The sequence below is a fragment of the Phascolarctos cinereus genome, unplaced genomic scaffold (assembly GCF_003287225.1).
Source record: "Phascolarctos cinereus isolate Bilbo 61053 unplaced genomic scaffold, phaCin_HiC Scaffold_5;HRSCAF=322, whole genome shotgun sequence".
Classification (NCBI taxonomy): Eukaryota; Metazoa; Chordata; class Mammalia; order Diprotodontia; family Phascolarctidae; genus Phascolarctos; species Phascolarctos cinereus.
Window position 1 is genome coordinate 291111967 of NW_027555958.1, and position 19541 is coordinate 291131507.

Consider the following 19541-nt stretch of genomic DNA (forward strand, 5'->3'; position numbering starts at 1 on the left):
CAGTGGATGACCCTTGTGTCTTTGAGGCCTGACCAAGCTCTAAGTGCTGCACAGTACCTGCTTCAGTCGCCTTCATGGCTGTTAGAACAAACTGTTCTCATCTGCCCATTCCACCAGGGAAAGTCGTCACACATTTGGGGTAGATATCCCCTTAACTCACCGATGGGTTTGAGGCCTCTCTGCTGAGATGGTTTTTATCAGGATGTGACTGTTGCCCATGTGACAGCTTCTTGGAGCCACAGCTGAGAGTTGAGTGAATCAGGTGGACACCAAAGGTGGACGAGCAGCCCTGAAAAGGGTTCAGCAAACCCTCACACCGGAGGTGCCAGTCCTCCCTGAACATCCCATAACCCTCTCAAGAGGGAGTATGGTACAGTGGAAAGAAGACTGATATCAGAGGACCTGGGTTCAAATCTGGCCTCTGATACTTGCTACCTGTTGTGACCTTAGGCAAGTTACTTAGTCTTCATGAAGAAAATAAGGCATTGGATAAGGTGGTTTTCAGACAGAGGTCCTTTACAATTCTAGATCTGTGCCCCTTTAAGAAATGTAATATGTCTGCTACCAAAATGAAGTACACATATAAATTATTTCTTAAGTGACCTGACCCTGACAGGTGATGATTTGAACCAAGACAAGAGTAAGAGGTCTGAGGAAAATCATGATTGAGGAATCACTTCTTCAGAGAATCCCCTAGATCAGGAGTGGAGAACCTGTGGCCTCAAGGCCATATGTGTCCATCTAGGTCCTCAAGTGTGGTCCTTTAACTTCAAAGTTTGGATTCGGTCAAAGAGCCACACTTGAGGACCTAGAGGGCCACATATGGCTTCGAGGCCACAGGTTCCCCACCCCTGCCCTAGATCCTTTCCATAAGGACTCCAGAATGCAGGAAGGGAAGGTAACTGCTTCTAGCTAAGACCTTCATACTCCATACAAGAAGAAGTCTGATGCTGGCAAGATTGTGCCTTGCGTCACTGGACTCGGTCCCTCTTTGCTTCCCTGAGTTCCTGTTCCCTCCAGCTTGATGGGAGGACAATGTCACATGGAAAGGGATGGCTCCTTTCGCCTCCAGCTGGAATAGTGAGGTCACCCCTTTGCTAGTCAGTGTTAAGGTATTCAGTCAGCCTGGCCTAGACTGCAACCTCCTGTCCCTCCTGACAGCATGCCAGACAAAATGTTCTTAACTGACACGTTTTGTGCCTTACCGAGACCGCCTCACTTTTTTCTTCCCTCCTACTTCTTCTTCCCCAGATTCTAGACTCAGCTCTGTCACTAACTTACTATATGAAGTTGGGCAGGTCTTGACTTGTATGAAGTCAAGACTGACTTCAATCAGAGAAACCACATGTATTTATTAAGTGTTTACTATGTGCCAGGCAAAAACACAGTCCTTGTCTTCAAGGAACTCACATTCTAACGGGGGGAAAACAATTTGCAAAGAACCACGTACATACAAGATACATGCAGTGGAAATGGGAAGTCATTTCAGAAGGAAGGCACCAGTAATTAGGGGGCAGGGGAAGCAGGAAGGGTCTCTTGAAAAGATGGGATTTTATGTGATTTGAAGGTAAGCCAAGAAGCAGAAAGAGGGAACATTCCAGGCATGAGGGACAGTCAGTGAAAAGGCAGGGATGAGAGATTGAGTAATGCATTTGAGGGACAGCAAGAAGGCCAGTGTTTCCTTCCTTCTTTCAGGAAAATGAAGGGGTTGAGTTAGATGGCCTCAAAGGTCCCTTCTGGCTCTGAAACTATATTTGTTCAGTGACAGCCATATTTTTATCATCAACCACAGTCCTTGTAACTGTCATAAACCAAAGTCCACTTTCCAGGGGAGTTTTGCAGCTGGTCCCATTCAGTCTTCTTTACTGGTCCTTCAATTCTTTCAATTCACCTATCTCTTCCCTGGGCTCCACACATAACTCTATTAGCCTGTAATCCCTCCCTAAGCCTTCCAGGCCCTCCACTCATTCCTAACCACAACTCAAAATCTTCTTCTTCCAGCTCCAGTCCCCAAATGAGTCCCACAATGTTCCCTAAAATCAAGTCCCCTCAACCTCCAATGCTAAGTTAGAGAAGAAAGCAAGGGACTCAGGGCCAAAGGACAATTTGGTTTCCCAGGATACAAGAATGAAATTCATCTATAATATTTTTTAGGGATGGGGGTTGGGGGAGCTGTCCAAACCTGTAATTTCATCAGAACTCTTGGTGCCTAAGTTCCCTCCAAGGATGTAGATTAGCAGTTACCTGTAACTTACAGAGAGAGGCCTGGAGCTAAGTCATACAATATGTTGTCAATGGAAACAAAACTTGGGCCCAGGTCTTTCTGTCTCCAAGGGGAGCTTTTGAACCACTATACCATTCTTTCCCTCATTAGTTAACATAGCCATCCTAACTTTACAGTAGGGAAGGGAATGATCCTTTTGGCTTTAAGCAAATTATTAACTTTCTAGACCAGGTCTTCTTAACCTGGTCCATGGACTCCCTTCTAAGTCATCTGTGGAAAGATTTCAGAGGGTACATGAACATAGAAATAGATACAGTAAATATAGATATAGACATAGACATAGATATAGATATGTATATATGTATGTATGTGTATGTGTATATTATATATACAATACACACAGACATATATACCTACATACTATCTATCTATATTTGTTGTTGTCATTAAGTCAATTTTCAGTTGTGTCGGACTCTCCATGACCCCATTTGGAGTTTTCTTGGCAGAGACACTGGAGTGGTTTGCCATTTCTTTCTCCAGCTCATTTTACAAATGAAGAACCGAGGTAAACAGAGTTAAGTGACTTGTCCGGGTCATACAACTCAGGAAAATTAGTCTTCCTGACTCCAGACCCAGCACTCTAAACAAGGCTCCACCTAGATGCCTTGTATATGTGTGTATATGCATGCATACATGAATGTGTATATATGTGTGTATGTATATGTGTGAATATGTATACACACAAATACATATGCACACATATACACACATATATAAATTTTGTTTCCTTTGTGATCCTATATATTTTATTTTATACATTTATAATAAACATTTTAAAATATATTTATTTCTATGTAATTGGTTTCCTTTGTAATCCCACACAATTTATTTTATACATTTACAATAAACATTATTTTGAAATGGGGGCTGAAAAATGTCAATAGACTGCCAAAGGGGTCCATGACATCCAAAAGCTCCAGAGTGCCTGCTTTAGATCCCTGGACACTCTCCAGGATATCTCCAGAGCTGCTTCACAGGATTGTTGTGAGGAACAAATGAAATAATATACATAAGTTGCTTTGTAAACTTTAAAGCACTAATGTTAGCTATTATCTAAGAGTGAACGTTAGCTACTGTTGAAGATGGTTGACTTCCCAGTCCTTAGAGGACTGCAGCTCTAGCTCCACCCCACCCCCACACACCCAAAAAGCAGTTGCACACAGGCCTGAGTTCTTCCTGGAGGACCTGGAGCTGGGGTTACAAGAAAGGTGGCCAACTTGGCTATTTTTTTCTTTTTTTTGCAACTTGACTGTTCTTTTTTTCCCCCTCTCTTTAACACAAGTCATCTCTGAGCTGGTCCTCATAGGGCTATTATTCAATTTCTCAGTGTCTATTAATATATTCCCCAGAAGAAAAGAAGAATTTCAGCGTCCAGTATATCAGGAACAGCTCGTTTTGATCTTTGCATCCCTAGTGCCTAGTAGGTGTCTTATAAGCGCTCCCCGAATTGAATCCTTGCTCCAATCTCCCTACTCTTGCCCCAAAGCAATATTTCTTCAATGTTATTAGTGTGGGAGCTTCTTCCACCAAATTCAGATAGAAACTCCTTTTAAAAATTTAGGAGGTCGTGTTAAAGCATCAACTGTCATGGAAAAATCCAACTTCTGTTGCCAACCTGGTGAGGAGGCTCTCGGCACTTTGCTGATCTGAACCCTGAACCCTGATCTCCTTGGATGACAAATGTTTTGGCTGCCGCCAGGCCCAGATTAAAACCTTTTCCAGCTTGGGAGGACCTGCTAGAACTTGTCCTGGGCTGGCAAGGCCCTTGAGAACCCAGGTTCCACTCTATGCCATGATGAGGCATGAGAGGAGGACTTTGATGGTGGTTATAGAACCAAACCATGGGAAAATGAAGACTCACCACCCACAAGGGACTAACCAAAAATCACTACACTCCTATTAGTCAACAGCATTAGTCAAGCACCTCCTGCCTGTACCAAGCACTTAAACAGAACCAAAACATGGTTTGGATGAGGGTTGAAACTGACGGCTTCTAAGTTTCCTACCAGTGTTTATTCTATAAACAGAAGATGGCATCCCCACCTTGAAGAAGAAGCTGTGATTACAGCCATAGTAAATGAAGAGATGCCATTTCAGCAAAGGGGAGAGTCTGAACTGAGGACAAAATTGTAATCACTGGTGTCTACCCTCCCCCCTCCCCAAAATCTGTTTAGTTACGTCACTGCTGTCTAACACCTTGCCATCTTCAGCAGGACAATGACAAAGAAATCTTCAAAATAGATGTTAGGAATCAGAAGCTGGGAGGGGGAGAGAGAGAGAGAGAGAGAGAGAGAGAGAGAGAGAGAGAGAGAGCTGCCCTCCAAAATCAAGAATGGTAACCACATTAGAAGATGATAGCTGTTTGTAGGCTTTTAACAAGAGGGTATCCCCATTAGCCAGGGACAAGCCCTTTCATACCACATCCTTCCAGGCAAACCCTTAATCCATAGACTTCCGAAGTGTTCAGGGGAAGATGTAAAGGATAAAAGGTCTGAGCCCTCATGAGTCCTCAGTTCATTAGAGGTTTGTGCATGGAGAGAAGCAGAACAAGACAGGGGGCCAATGTGCTTAATTTCAGGACCGTCTAAAGCTAAAGAGCTGTGTCCTTTCAGGCTTTCACTCAACACATCCCTATGTGGTACCTACTATGTGTGGAAGATATATAGAGTACTGGGCCTTCAGGGGATGCAGAGATGAACCAGAGGAGGTTCCTGGCCTAGGTTAAACCTGGGTTTACTATCAGATCAAATATCTCATTTCTTACTAAAACCCACAAAGGAAATATCTCACTTTCTTTTCCTCTTCCTCTGTGCCCTTCTAGGAGGACCTGGGAAACTAAGGAGGAAACAAAGGGAATGGAAGAATTTCTGTATGTTGAAAGATATATGGAGATTCTAGTGGGTGGTAACTACTATCAAATGGAGTTTGTTTCGTTTCCTTAAAAGTATGGTAGTCTTTCTATTTTAAAATTCAAAATCAACTTTAAGGGGAAATTTTATTAAGGGAATTTCCTGACTCTTAGATTGTCTCATATTCATTCCTTTCTCTTGACCCTTGTCTAGGCCAACCTCATCTCTTGTTTGGACTACTACAACAGTCTCCTTGTCTGTGTCTTCCTATCTCTTCTCTTAATAACAGAAATTATAGCATTTATATACCACTGTAAGTTTTGCAAAGTCTTTACAAATAAGATTTAATCCTCAAAAGAACCCTAGAAGGCAGATGCTATCATTACCTGCATTTTACAGATGAGGAAACTGAGATAGATATTAAGTGCTTTGTCCAGGGTCATGCAACTAGGACATATCTGGATTCATATTTGAACTCAAGTCTTCCTCACTCCAGGCACAGGGTTCTACTCTTTTCACCACCTGACTGCCTCTTCCATCCATGCCCACGTGGCTGCCAAAATCATCTTCCCAAGATGCTGATCTGACCATGTCACTCCACTACCTAAAAACTTCCATGGCTCCCCATTGATGTATCAACTCTTCAGTGTGGCATTTAAAGCCTTCCACAGTCTGGCTCTAGTCTATATTCTCAAACTCATTTCACACTGTTTCTGTCAATTCCAGCCAAACTGAACTTCTCATTTTCCTCCAGACTAATACTCTGCCTTTTGCTTCCCTGAGGTTTCATAAGTTATCCATCAGCCATGCTTGGAATGCACTCTCTCATTCCCACTTCTTTTTATCCTTATCTTCTTTCTCAGCTCAGTTATCCCTTCTTTTTCCTTGATTTTCCCCTATTTAGTGCTCTCTCAGTTTACTTGGTATTATACTAATACATTTCCTAGCACAATACCTAGCACATTTTGTTGTTAATAAAACACATTTTGTTGTTCAGTTGTTTCAGTGGTGTCCAACTCTTCATGACCCCATTTGGGGTTTTCTCGGCAAAGATGCTGGGGTGGTTTGCTATTTCCTCCTCTAATTAATTTTACAGATGAGGAAACTGAGGCAAACAGGGTTAAGTGACTTGCCCAGGGTCATATGGCTGATTAAGGGATTTGAACTCTCAGGTCTTTCTGACTCCGGACTCTGGCCACCTAGAAGTTTAATCAATACTTGTTAATTGATTATGGATGTTTTGTTTTATCCCTTCCTTTAGACTATAAACTCCCTAAGGGTGGGGACTTTTGTTTTTTGTCTTTGTATGTCCAGCATGTTGCATAATTGTTGGACGATTATTTGCTGAAGTTACCCTATGGGTATCTGAAAAGCAAGATTGATGAGTCATAGCTCTGAAATGAACAAGTAAGAGACAAAATGTGTTCTTTTTTCAATCTAGTGGATGAAAAATCCTACCTCTTCCTCTTCTTGCCACATACAAGTGAGGAGAGGAAGGCAGTGTATCCCCACAATGACCACAGTCAATGACACCTCAGCTGGACAATGCCTAATCACTCAGTTGCTCAACCCAAGCAGGCCAACCAGGCCAGGTTAAGGAAGGCTATTTTTGTAAACAAACAAAAAAAATTTAAGTAGACATTGAACTCATATGACTCACAAGGAGCAAGGAGAGGAAGCATGGGATTAACCCTCCTGAACCAGACACAAGACCCAGCTAGCTCTGGCAGCAGCAAATACCTGATGCCTTTTAAAAAGAATTTACCACCCCCACCCTCTGCTTTTAGCCACCCAAGTGCCCTCTGCCAACTGACAGAGGCCCAACAAGGAGTCTGTGCTCCGTGGGAGTTCTGAGACCTGCCCTTGTCCAAACTATGAAAAAAAAAATGGGACTCCCTCCCCCTCAAGTCTCACAGTAAAAAGTTACCAAATGTCCTTGTCAGTCAGCAACATTGATTAAGTAGGAAACTCCTCAGCTTGGCCCTCAAGGGCCTCCAGAATTGGACTGCACCCTACCTAGTCAACCTAATTTCCCTTCACAAGTCCTGGCCTCTAGAACTACAATGGTGCTGGTGTTCCTGGTCTCCAGAATATAGGACTCACTTTGGCTTCCAGGCTTTTGCCCATGCTATTTCCTCCACTTGAAATGCCTTCCAATTTCCCCCTCCCCCATTCTCAATCCTATTAGAGCTCAGCTAAAGTCTCACCCCCTCCACAAAACTACCTGGACTACTTTGGCCCTTCCTGATCTCACCCATCGAGAACCAGTGGTGCTCAAACTCATAGTACTGTATTCTTTGCTGCAAGGCATCAACATATTGAACATTTGGGTTGGCAACACTATGGAAGAGCTGAGACACTCACACGTGTGCAATTTCTCTTCCATAAGGAGCAGACTTTTTTTTTTAGTTGTTTGCAAGTTCAAGGTCTGAAATATTTTGAGCCTCGTGTGTACATGTAATAGTCAAGTTCTGTTTATGTTTTTAAATGCTAAGCTTACAATACTATGAGTGGTGTATGAGTAGAATTTGTATTAAATAAAATTATTTACAAATCTTATTTTCTTTGCAATAACAACATCCAGCATTTTGAGGCACACCTATTGAAACTGGTGTTACACATAGCTTGACAGCTACTAGTGAGGTGGGGTCTGGAACCTCCCTCAACCCCTTCCATACCAAGGCTAATTCTTCTTGTAATTCAAAGTGTGTAACACAGAATCCACACGGTGCAATGGAAAGAGCTCACTAGATTGAGAGATGGGGAAGATTAGGAGGTAAGAGGAGGGAGGAGGAAGCATGGGGAGGCTGAGGTGGGGGGGATGGGAGTGTGGTGTTGGAGTTAGGTGGAGATTAGCTCTACTGAGCCCCATACTACCTTCAGATCTCAAGGAACCTCCCAATCCTTAAGCTTCTATCACTAAATTTGTTTAAGTCACAATTACTTAAACTCTCTAAACCTTGGTTCTGGCATCTGTTGGACTAGATGGCCTGGATTGGGGTGGGGTGGGGTCAGTTAAGAGGTGGGAGGGAGGGTCACTTTTAGCTCTGACTCCATAGTACTATGACTCATTAAGGGGCAGGTAGGTGGTACAGTGGACAGAGTGCCCAGCCTGGAGTCAGAAAGACTCATCTTCCTGAGTTCAAACCTGATTTCTAGCTGTGTGACCCTGGGCAAGTCATTTAGCCCTGTTTGCCTCTGTTTCCTCATCTGTAAAACAAGCTGGAGAAGGAAATGGCAAACCATTCCAGTATCTTTGCCAAGAAAACCCCCAAAGGGGTCATAAATAGTCAGACACGACTGAAACAACTCAACTTCAACAACAGCAAAGTGATCCATTATGCTGAAGTTCTGTGTTTTGTGACTGTTGCCCTCTTGGGATATGCCTGATAAATAAAGGCAGTGCATTGTAGTGGAAACTGAGGAGTCACAGTTCTGGTTTCACATCCAACTTCAGCTCTTGGTAATTGAGTAACCATGGGCATCTCTTTCACCATTGGAAGATCAAAGGAGATAATGCCCATAAATTGGTTTGGGAACCTTTAAGTGCTATTGGAGAATCAGTTATTACATTGTACAGAGTCTTTGGTTCATCAGTAAAGTCTAGAAGAATGAAAATCAGATTCGGAGTCAAAAGACCTGAGTTAGAATCTTTGTTCTACTACTTACACTGTTCTTAATGTCCTTTGAATTGCTGTGTAACTTTAAGCCTTTCATCAATCAACAAGTATTTATTAAACACTACCCTATGCCAGGTACTGAGCTAAGCACTGGAGATACCAAGAAAGACAACAAACTCTGTCCCTGCCCTCAGAGAACTTATATTCTAATGAGAGAGAAAACAAGATTGATTAAGCCAGGTGACCTGGATTTAAATCCCTAACTCTGGGGTTTACTTTCTTGGGCAAGTCACTGGGTGGAAGAAGGGGTAAGCATTTATTAAGCATTTACTATGTGCCAGGCACTATGGTACTAACTTTATAAATATTTCATTTGATCCTCACAACAATCCCGGGAGGTAGGACTATTATTATCCCCATTTTACAGTTGAGGAAACTAAAGCTGAGGGAGATTAAGTGAGTTGCTTAGGATCAAACAGCTAGTAAGTGTCTAAGGCTAGATTTGAACTCAGAACTTTTTGACTCCAAGCCCAGTGCTCTATCTACTATGCCACCTGCTACCAGGGGGCTAGACCAGATGGCCAGATGTTCTCTGCAGCTCTAGATCTGTAATGCTGTGACCTATATTCAAATGCCAGTTTGGCTGCTTACTACTTGTATGACCTTGGGCAAGTCACCTCATCTCTCCAGGTCTGTTTTCTCATCTAGTAAAACTGGGATACTAGACTGTTCTTGTTTAGTCATTTTTCAGTTGTGTTCGACTCTTTGTGACACCATTTGGGGTTCTCTTGGCAAAGATACTGGAGCAGTTTGCCATTTCATTCTCCAGATCATTTTACAGATGAGGAAACTAAGGCGACCAGGGTGAAATGACTTGCCCAGAGTCACACAGCTAGTAAATACCTGAGGCCAGATTTGAACTCAAGAAGATGAGTCTCCCTGGCTTCAGGCCCAGCCCTCTATGCACTGTGCCACCCTAGCTGCTCAGGATGCTGGGCTAGATGATTTCTAATATTTCTAGAATATTGTTGTTGCATTTAGAGATGAAACTGAAACTCAGTCGAATTAACTTGACCAAGGTCACACAGCCGGTAAGGAGTCATTGTGTCTAGCTGTCTCAATGCTCCTTCCATCTTCTGTACCAGCTTTATCCCCAGAAGTTAGCCTAAGTTTTATTGGATTGAATGGAAGCATTCCTTCTGCATAAATCACTCTATTAGAAGAAAACACAGTAGAAAAGATACTATCCATCCCTGCCCTGGAGGAATTCTGATACCCATGTCACCATACTGACTTGGATTGAGATGGGGGGGCGCTATTGTGAAGGACGAAGAAGAGCCTGGGGTGGGAAGGGCGCCATGGGCAGCTCTGGCATCGCCTTGCTCCCTGTATCTTGAAACAATGTATATCTAAAAAAGAGGGGGAAGAGGGAATGGACAGAGCGGGGGAGATGTTACGAATGTTAAACTCTGCAAAAGTTAATTAAAGTGCTCCATAACCATCAGCTAACATTGCTGGAGAGGGAGGAAAAGGATCCCTTTTTTCGACTTCCTCAGAAGATCCAGCAAATGCTTGCAATGGGAAAAAGCAAGAGTCAGCATTTTGCCCATGGGCCCCTCCCAGGGCCTGGCGCTTTAAACTCTGCTGCTCCAGGGCCTCTAGGATTGGCCATCTTTCCCCACCCCCCACCTCCTCCACTCCCCCTACCTCAGAGAGGTCAGAGCACAAAGCTGCCAAAAAAAAAAAAAGATACCACACATCCAAAGTGTGTAGCAAAAGGAGCCACCCCTCCTCCATTCTGCCCTTATTTGAGGGATAAAGGGCTGCCCCCCAAACCAGATCCTAAAATCTGCTCGCATTGGCTGACGACACTGCAGCTCAACGGACTAGAGATAAAGTTGGAACTGCTTTGGGTGAACGTGAGCAATTTTGTGCCTCACTCTCCACCTCTCCCACCCCTCACCACCATACTTTTCCTCCCCCACCTCCACCAAACAACCCCTCCAGTATGGCACAGTCTGGGGTAAATTCATGTCCCAGCTGCCTGGGACACACACAAGGCAAGGACAGCTCCCAGCTGCCAAGTGGTGATGTCTGCATGTCAAGTCCACTCCCTAGTTAAACTCAAATTCTGGGCCACCCCCTCATTCTGAGAAGTAATATCTAAGCCTCTCGCCATTCTGACTGGTGAAAGACTTGTTTTTCTCCCATTGACAACTTGGGAGTTACCAGTGGGCATAGCATTGCATTTTCCCCTTCGAATACCAAATGCTAACTTTTGGAATTTTCTTAGGGTAGGGCCCCTAATCCTTACCCTATACATTGTTGTCTCCAGCAAGATCAGTGCTGTCCTGAGCTAGTTCAAGATATTTTCAGACCGGGAGGACAAATACCTTTTGCCAACCCCTCCATCTGACTTTGATTCTTGGTGGTCCAAAACAACCCTGATGGCCTATCCACTCCAGAAATGGTAATGCCACATTCTACACTCTGCCCTTCAAAGACAAATGAGGAAAAAAGAAGCAACAAACACACCAAAGATGTGAGGAAAGAGAAGAAATCCTTCCTCCTGCGGCAAAGCTTGGGCCAACAAGTTCCACTGGGGACGTTTCTGGCTTTCTTTGATCTTTTACAACTGGAAGAATTTTCGAAGACAGACCACTGGAACTTAAAGGGAAGCTGTCTTTGGTGGTGGTCTTTAAGACCGATTAGACAGGAGGCTGGGAGAATTTTCTCAAGGAGTTCTCCAAACTTTTCCTAGTCTGGTACAGACCCCTTCCTTCCCCTCCCCCTACTTCCACCAGTCGACCCACCACATCTGGTTTCACTCAAATCTCCACTGCATCCTCACTCTCCTCCTCTCTCTCTCTCTCTCTCTCTCTCTCTCTCTCTCTCTCTCTCTCTCTCTCTCTCTCTCTCTCTCTCTCTCTCTCTCTCTCCCTCCCTCCTCCAATCTCCTTCCCTTCTTCCCTTTCTCTCCTTCCCTCCCTCGCTTATCCCCTTTCTTACCTCCTCCTCCAGAAATGGAGAGACAGTTTTGTTTCAACACCTCCCTCCTCACCCACTAACGCACGCACCTCTGCTAAAGAATGAGAGGGCATAAGAAAAAAGGAACCTCTTCTTCCTCCCCTTAGCGTCCCTTCTCCTTCTCCAACTCCTCTCCCCGCTCCCGGAGGAGCAGTCCCCCCGATGCTGGCAGAGCCTTACCGGTGGGGGCGACGGTGGGGACAGCCGGGGGGGCGACTGTGGCTGCCCCCGCGGGGCTGATCCAGGAGCCCGAGGGGCTGAACACCACACTCCCGAGAAACAGGGCACAGCGCAGCAGGTGACGCCAGGGAGCAGGAGCCAGCCAGGGGAGCCACATTCCGGGGGCTGACTCCGCCGGGGTTCCGGGCACTGGGACAAGAAAGGGATGGATGGATGGACTGAGGGCTAGGAGCTGGAGAAGCGTGAACTGAGGGCCCCGGAGCTGGGTTGGAGATGCTTTGCGTCCTTCCCCGGGCCAGGACGGAGTGATGCCTCCCAGGGAAGGGAAGGAGAAGGGAGGGGAGGGGATTGAAAGGGAAGGGAGGAGAATTGAAGGGAGAGGAGGGATAGGGAGGCTGGGAGGGGTTGGAGGAGGAGGGGAGGAACCAGGGAGGAGGGTTTGAGGGGCAGCGAAGAAACGAAGGGGAAGTGTGGGAGGGGGGAGCAAAGAAAAGATAGAGATCGAGAAAGTGGGAGAGAGGAGAATAGGAGAATGTAACCGATGGAGAGAGGGAGAGAGTGGAGGGAAAGAAGGAGCGAGATGGAGGGAGTGGGCCAGGGAAAGAAGAGGGGGCGAGGGAGAAGTGTGAGTGATGGTGAAAAGTAGAAAGAGAGACGAGAGCAATGGGGGTGTTTGCGTGTTAGGAACTGGAGAGCAGGGAAGGGGTGTGTAGAGGGGTGACAATGAGCTCTCTCTGCCTCTGTCTTCTTTCTCCCGCCTTCCCCCCCACCTCTCCACCTCTCCCTTTCTCTCTCTCTTCTCTCTCTCTCTCTCTCTCTCTCTCTCTCTCTCTCTCTCTCTCTCTCTCTCTCTCTCTCTCTCTCTCTCTCTCCTGCCCCCCTTCCTTCGCAGTCCGGGCCTGGAGCCCCAGACACTGCGTCACGGACGGCTGGGCTGGCGCTGGCGGGGAAAACGGCTGCAAAACTTTCTGCACACTTCACCGGGTGATGGTGACGGGGCAGTGAGGCCCACACGGCAGGGGAACTGGGACTGACGCGACCCCATCTAGCGCAGTCTAAAGGCACGACTTCCCGGGAACCGCTAGTGCTGTGTCCAGAACCACCTCTGCTCACTCCTCCATTCCCACGTGGACAGCCAGCCTTCTTCCTACCTCCTCGTGAACCTTCTCCCCAAGTCTCTTTCTCCAAGAGGGACTTCATTCACTCTTCCACCCCGCCCACCGCCCCATCTCTTGGAATGCGGAAAAGGCGAGGGGGTATTGAGGGTTCTCTCCCAGTGATCTGACCAAGGTGTTGGGCTTGCTGTGGAGTCGTTTTTCAGTCATGTCCCCACTCATCTGGTTCCCTTTGGGGGTTTTCTTGGCAACGATACTGGAGTGGTTTGCCATTCCTTCTCTAACTTGTTTTACAGATAAGGAAACTGAAACAGGGTTAAGTGACTTGTCCTGGGTCACACAGCTAGTGTTTGAATCTACATTCGAACTCAGGTAGATGAGTCTTCCTGACTCCAGGCCTGCTACTGTGCTGCATAGCTGCCTCTGCCGTGTTGGGCATGAAGGCAGACAAAGAGGTGACCCCAAACCGGGCTTTTTTCCTCCTCCTTTTCAATTGGCCATTTGTGTCTTTATTTGATATTTGTGTAACTCTTATTATACAAACAAACGGAACAAATGTATTCCCCTTTCCTTCAGCGGTGCTGATTTCTATTGACTCTCCCTCCTAACCAGAAACCTGGAAAAGTCTCCAGTGGACACCTTTAGGCTGATACCAATGCCTCCTTGCAAGCAGCTGACTCCAGAGAATGATAAAGCCTGTGGTCCATGGCCTCCCCTATGGGTGTTCACTGCAGAGTGCTTGCTGTACTCTTAGAACCTCCTTCCATATTCATGCCCTGGTGCTTCCCAGGTCAGATGAATATACTCTGGTCACAAATATGGGTAATATTTACAAGAGCACTTGGAAAGTATTATTAGAAGAGAAGCAAGAAGAGAAGAGAAGCTCCAACTCATGCAAAAACCAGACAGTGGACACAGTGTATGCAGCACCTCTTCCAACTCACAGGGCATGACCCCCAGACGATGGCTAGCCCCAATTTAGGGTAATTTGGTTGTCTATATCCCCCCAAAAACCATAGCTCACAAGATCCTACCAATATGTTTACTTGTAATGATCAGCAAGAAAACATGATTAAGTTAAGGTAAAATAAGCTTTTAACGAAATGACAAAGTAAGAAAAGAAGTAACAAAACATTCCCCTCATAAAATTGGAGGAACACATGCCACAAATACACATGTCAAGAGGAAAAGTGGTTACATGTGGAGGGACTCAAAATGTAAGGAACATGTAGCCGGGGCATACATGTAGAGGGGTAGGGCAGCTAGGTGGTACAGTGGACAGAATGTTGGCCCTGGAGTCAGGAAGACCTGACTTCAAATTCAGACACTTCCTAGCTGTGTGACCCTTTGCAAGTCACTTCACCCTGTTTGCCTTGGTTTCCTCTGTAAAATGAGCTGGAGAAGGAAATGACAAACCACTCCAGTATCTCTGCCAAGAAAACCCCAAACAGGTCATAAAGAGTCAGATATAATAGAGGGGCAACCCCTATCCGGGGTGCTTCACTGATGGGTCTCTGATGTCTTCCAGTGATGTCATGGCACAAATCTTGCTGGGCCTTTTCCCTGCTGGTTTCATAGTCTCTGATGGTTACTGTGCCACTGTAGTCTCTGCCAGATGCTACTCCACAGGAGACTGTTGTGTTGGAAGCTGTTCTACCATCTCTAGCTTCTGACTCAGCCAAAACCTTTGGCTAGCTTTTCCTCAAGGGAAGAATGGGTAATGGCTTGTTCTTTTAACTTAAAGTCCACAGGCTTTTTTTTTTGTTACTGCTCTTTTAGGAAAAAGCCAGATTATTTTGTGCTCTTTGTTTGTTTGTTTTTAGGCAATCAGGGTTAAGTGACTTGCCCAGGGTGACACAGCTAGTAAGTGTCAAGTGTTCGTCTGAGGTCACATTTGAACTCAGGTCCTCCTGACTTCAGGGCCGGTGCTCTACACACCACCTAGCTGCCCCTTTGTGCTCTTTGTTACAGGAGATGGTTCACTGGATAGGAAAAACAAGGATATGAATATGATGGGGGGAGGGGTCAGGGAGAAAGATAAGTTATTTTTAAAATCAAGAGTCAGAAGCCCTTGCCTGGGGCCAGCAAAATCCTTTTCCTCAGGTTCTCCTATCTTGTTCCTCAGTATTTGGGCTATGAACTCTTTCATCTAATGATTGAATGATAGATTAAAAGCTTAATGAGAGATTAGATACCATATAGCTCAACTCTTTCCTTTTATAGGTAAGTTAAGTGAGACCCTGAGAGATCATGTGACTTGCTTAAGGTCACACAGGTAGTGACAGAGATGGTGCAGTGGATAGAGCACGGGGCTTGGAGTTAGGAAGACTCATCTTCATGAGTTCAAAACTGGCCTCAAACACTAGCTGTATGACCCTGGGCAAGTCTCTTAACCTCCTTTGCCTCAGTTTCCTCATCTGCAAAATGAGCTGGAGAAGGAAATGGCAAACCATTCCAGTATCTTTGCCAAGAAAACCCCAAATGGGGTTACAAAGAGTCAGATACAACTGAAAAAAAAAATCAACAACAACAATCTCTGAGTTTAGAGCCATGGTTCTTTCCACCAAGAAGAGAATCTCCAGTGTGACCCTGGGCAAGTCACTTAACCCCAACTGCCTCACCAAAAAAAAAAAAAGCAAGTAAGACAATCTCTAGCAGGAGGTTCTTGTTCAATACAACAAAGAGCAGGGTCTTCCCAGTTAGCTTATGTTCTCGGGCTTACTTTTTTCTTTGAAGTCAACTTCCTAGTCACTGAAATTACCTCACTATAGCTCATGGTGAACAACTTTTTATATGCCTCCCAATTTTAATCTCTGAAAGCTAGAAGGCAAGCCAAATAATAGTTATTTCCCTACAATTACCAAATAGCTCTGGAGTTTGGGTTCCTGGTGATCAGTCCCTGACCTCCTGAGACTTACATTTTATTGTGGGAATGCAGCATATAAATAGATAAGTAAATACAAAGAAATTTGAGGAGAAACAGTACACTAATGATTTCACAGATCATGGAAAGGCTTTACAGAGGAATGGAGTTTGAGAAAGATAAGGATTCTGAGAGTCAAAAGTGAGCTGGAAATGCATTTTAGGTATGAACAAAGACCCAGGAAATGGAAGTTCTCATTTGGAAAGCAACTAATGGTCCAGTTTGACTGGAATGTAGAGTACTTGAAAGAGAGTGATATGAAATAAAGCTAGAAATGCAGGTTGGAGGCAGATTGTGGCTTCAATCAATCTGTGTTTATATTTTATCCTTGTGGTAATATCCACTTCAGGTTTTTGAGTAAAAGTGTGATGTTCTTTAGGAATGTGGTTTTGTGTGGATATGTGATTAGGATGTGTGGATGAGGGATTAGAGAGGAGAGAAACTGGGAGCAAGAAGACCAATTAGGAGGATATTGCAGTAATCTAGGTAAGAGATGAACAGGAGCTTGAACTGGAATGATGTCCATATGAATAGAGAAGGGATGGGCACAAGAGATGCTATACAAGGAGAAGTGATAAAAATTAGTCATGAGTCTAATATAGAGGAAGAGGGAAGAGGAATGTATTACTCCAAGGTTATAAAATTAGGTGACTGAGAAGATGATAGTGCCTTCCACAGCAAAAAGGAAATTGAGTTTAGGGAGAAAAATCCCAAGTTCTTTTTTGGACATGCTGTGTGTAATAATGATGGGCCATCCAGGTAGAGATGTCCAGCATGCAGCTGGTGATGCAGAACTAAAATTCAGGACTAGATGTATGGATTTGGAAATCATCTATATAGAGATGATCATTGAACCTTATGTACATTCATAAAGTCGCTAAGGGAGAGAGAAAAGAGAAACAAGTCCAGGACAGAGCCTTGTGACATTCTAAGGGGAAGGCAATAACAAAAGAAAGTGAAGTCAGACAAGTAGAAGGAGAATCAGGAGTGAATTGGGTCAGAGAAGCCAGTAAAGAAGATTGTTGGGGGTGGGAGGAGATGGGGAGGTTGTCAACAATGTCAAAAGCTGTAAAGAATCAAGGAAAATAAAGACTGAGAAATAGTCATTGGATTTAGCAGTTAAAGGATAACTTCTGAGTAACTGAAGGCAGCTAGGTGGCACAATAGATAAAGCACTGAATTAGAGTCAAGAAGACCTGAGTTCAAATCCAACTTCATACACTTGTGTTACACAAGTTGTAAGACCGTGGGCAAGTTACTTAAATTCCCTCAGCCTCAGTTTCCTCATCTGTAAAATGAGGGCAACAATTGACTCTCCCAGGGTTGTTATGAGGATAAAGTGAGATTATATCTGTAAAGTATATTATAAATCTTAAAGCTACACAAATGCTAGCTATCATTAACTTATGAGAGCACAGTTTCAGCAGAAGTGAAGGGACTGGAAGCCATTTTGTAGAAGTGGAATAGCAGATAGGTGGCAAGGAAGTGGAGGCAAAAAAAAGTGCACAATTCTTTTGGGGTTTGGCTGTAAAAGGAAGATGTAATTTAGGACAAGAGCTTGAGGGGATAGCAGGGCCAAATAAATGTTTTTTGAGTGTAGCACCCCGTTGGGAATTCATATAGAGGGGCCCTTCCCTCCCATGCCCAATCCTCACTTGAGGGCATGCTCAGATGCCTTCTTCCTGCTTCCTGTCCACTACGTGGGCTCATTTAATTGATTGCTGAGATAGAACTCTGGATATACTGAAAAGGTCACCCCTGCCCTTCAGCCTATCCTTTGCACTGGCCCTGAGGTATGCAGTTGACTCTCCAGCTCCAGAGGGCTAGTAGGAAGTGTAGGGGATTTGGAGGAGGGAGGAGTTGGAGGATGAAAAGAGAAATGATATGGTTTGGATTATCATCTCCATGCAGATACACACACATGTGTGTGTGATACATATACATACACATTCATACATACGTACGTGTATGTTTGTATGTATATATGTGGCTTGTTTTTGCCCTGAGCTCTGCTCTCATATTACCCAACTACCTAATGGACATTTCCAGCTGGTTGCCCCATAGGCATCTCAAACTCAACATATCTGAAACAGAACTACTCATCTTTTTTCCCCAAACCTACTCCTCTCCTAAACTTTCTATTAAGGGCACCACCATCTCTCATTCATTCCAGTTGGCAACCTCACTGTCATTCTCACCTCCTACCTCTAACTCACCCTACGTATCTAATCAGTTGCCAAATCTTGGTCATTTTCACCTTAATAACATGCTTCACATGTGTGTCTTTCTATTTTTTTTTTTTGGTTTTTGTCTAGGCAATGGGGTTAAGTGACTTGCCCAGGGTCACACAGCTAGTAAGTGTTATGTGTCTGAGGCTGGATTTGAACTCAGGTCCTCCTGAATCCAGGGCCAGTACTCTATCCACTGCGCCACCTAGCTGCCCCATGTGTCTTTCTATTTTAATCCTAGTTTAGGGCTTCATTATTTTTCACCTAGACTATTGCCACAGCCTTCTAATTGGTCTTCCTACCTCATTTCTCCCCACTCCAATCTCTCTTCCACACAAATGTCAAATTGATTGTCTTAAAGCATAGGTCTGATCTTGTCTTGTCCCCTTCCCATCCTCTAATTCCCTCCCCCACCACGCCTCTCTGATATACTCATTAGACTCCAATGGCATCCCAGTACCTCCAGGATCAAATATAAAGTATTTAAAGCTCTTCACAACCTCGTTCCTTTCTTACCATTTCAGTCTTCATATATTTTTCTACCCTTCGTGCACTCTATGCTCCATCCAAATTGTCCTAGTTACTGCACATAATACTTGATCTCCCACCTCTGTGGCTTTACATTTGCTGTCCCCCCATGCCTTGAATACCCTTCCTCCTCATCTCTACCTCTTAGAATCCCTGGCTTTTTTCAAGACTCATTTTAAACACTACTTTGTACATGAAGTCTTTCTCAAGACTTTTTTTTTTTGCTTGCTTTTGGGTGAGGCAATTGGGGTTAAGTGATTTGCCCAGCGTCATGCAGCTGGTAAGTATTAAGTGTCTGGGGCTGGATTTGAACTTGGGTCCTCCTGACTCCAAGGCCAGAGCTCTATTCACTATGCCACCTAGCTGCCCCTCAAGACTCATTTTAAACACTACTTTGTACACAAAATGTTTCCTGATCCCACCAGCTTGAAGGAGTCTTCTCCTCTATGGCTACCTTCCATATTCTTTGTATCATATATGTATCCATTTATTTATATGTATTTATATAGTAACTATTTACTTACATATTTCTGCCTTTATTTGTATTCCTGGCACTCCTTAGCTCAACGTCCAAGATATTTGTTGTTCAGTTGTTTCTGTTGTGACCACATTTGGGGTTTTCTTGGCAAAGGTACTGGAATGGTTTGCCATTTCCTTCTCCAGCTCATTTTATAGATGAGAAACTGAAACAAACAGGGTTAATTGACTTGCCCAGAGTCACACAGCTGGTGTCTGAGATTAGATTTGAACTCACAAATATGAGTCTTCCTGACTCCAAACCTAGCAC

At 44.5% G+C, this 19541-nt stretch overlaps 1 protein-coding gene across 1 annotated transcript in view; it reads right to left on the reverse strand.

Annotated features, from left to right (window-relative positions):
* Nucleotides 1-12742, reverse strand: part of MRC2 (mannose receptor C-type 2) — a 101819-nt gene extending 89077 nt beyond the window's left edge. The window contains exon 1 of the mRNA XM_020997570.2: nt 11961-12742. Coding sequence (XP_020853229.1) covers nt 11961-12117 — 157 coding nt within the window. The 5' untranslated portion in view covers nt 12118-12742. The remainder of the gene's footprint in view (nt 1-11960) is intronic.
* Between the last annotated feature and the right edge of the window lie 6799 nt (nt 12743-19541).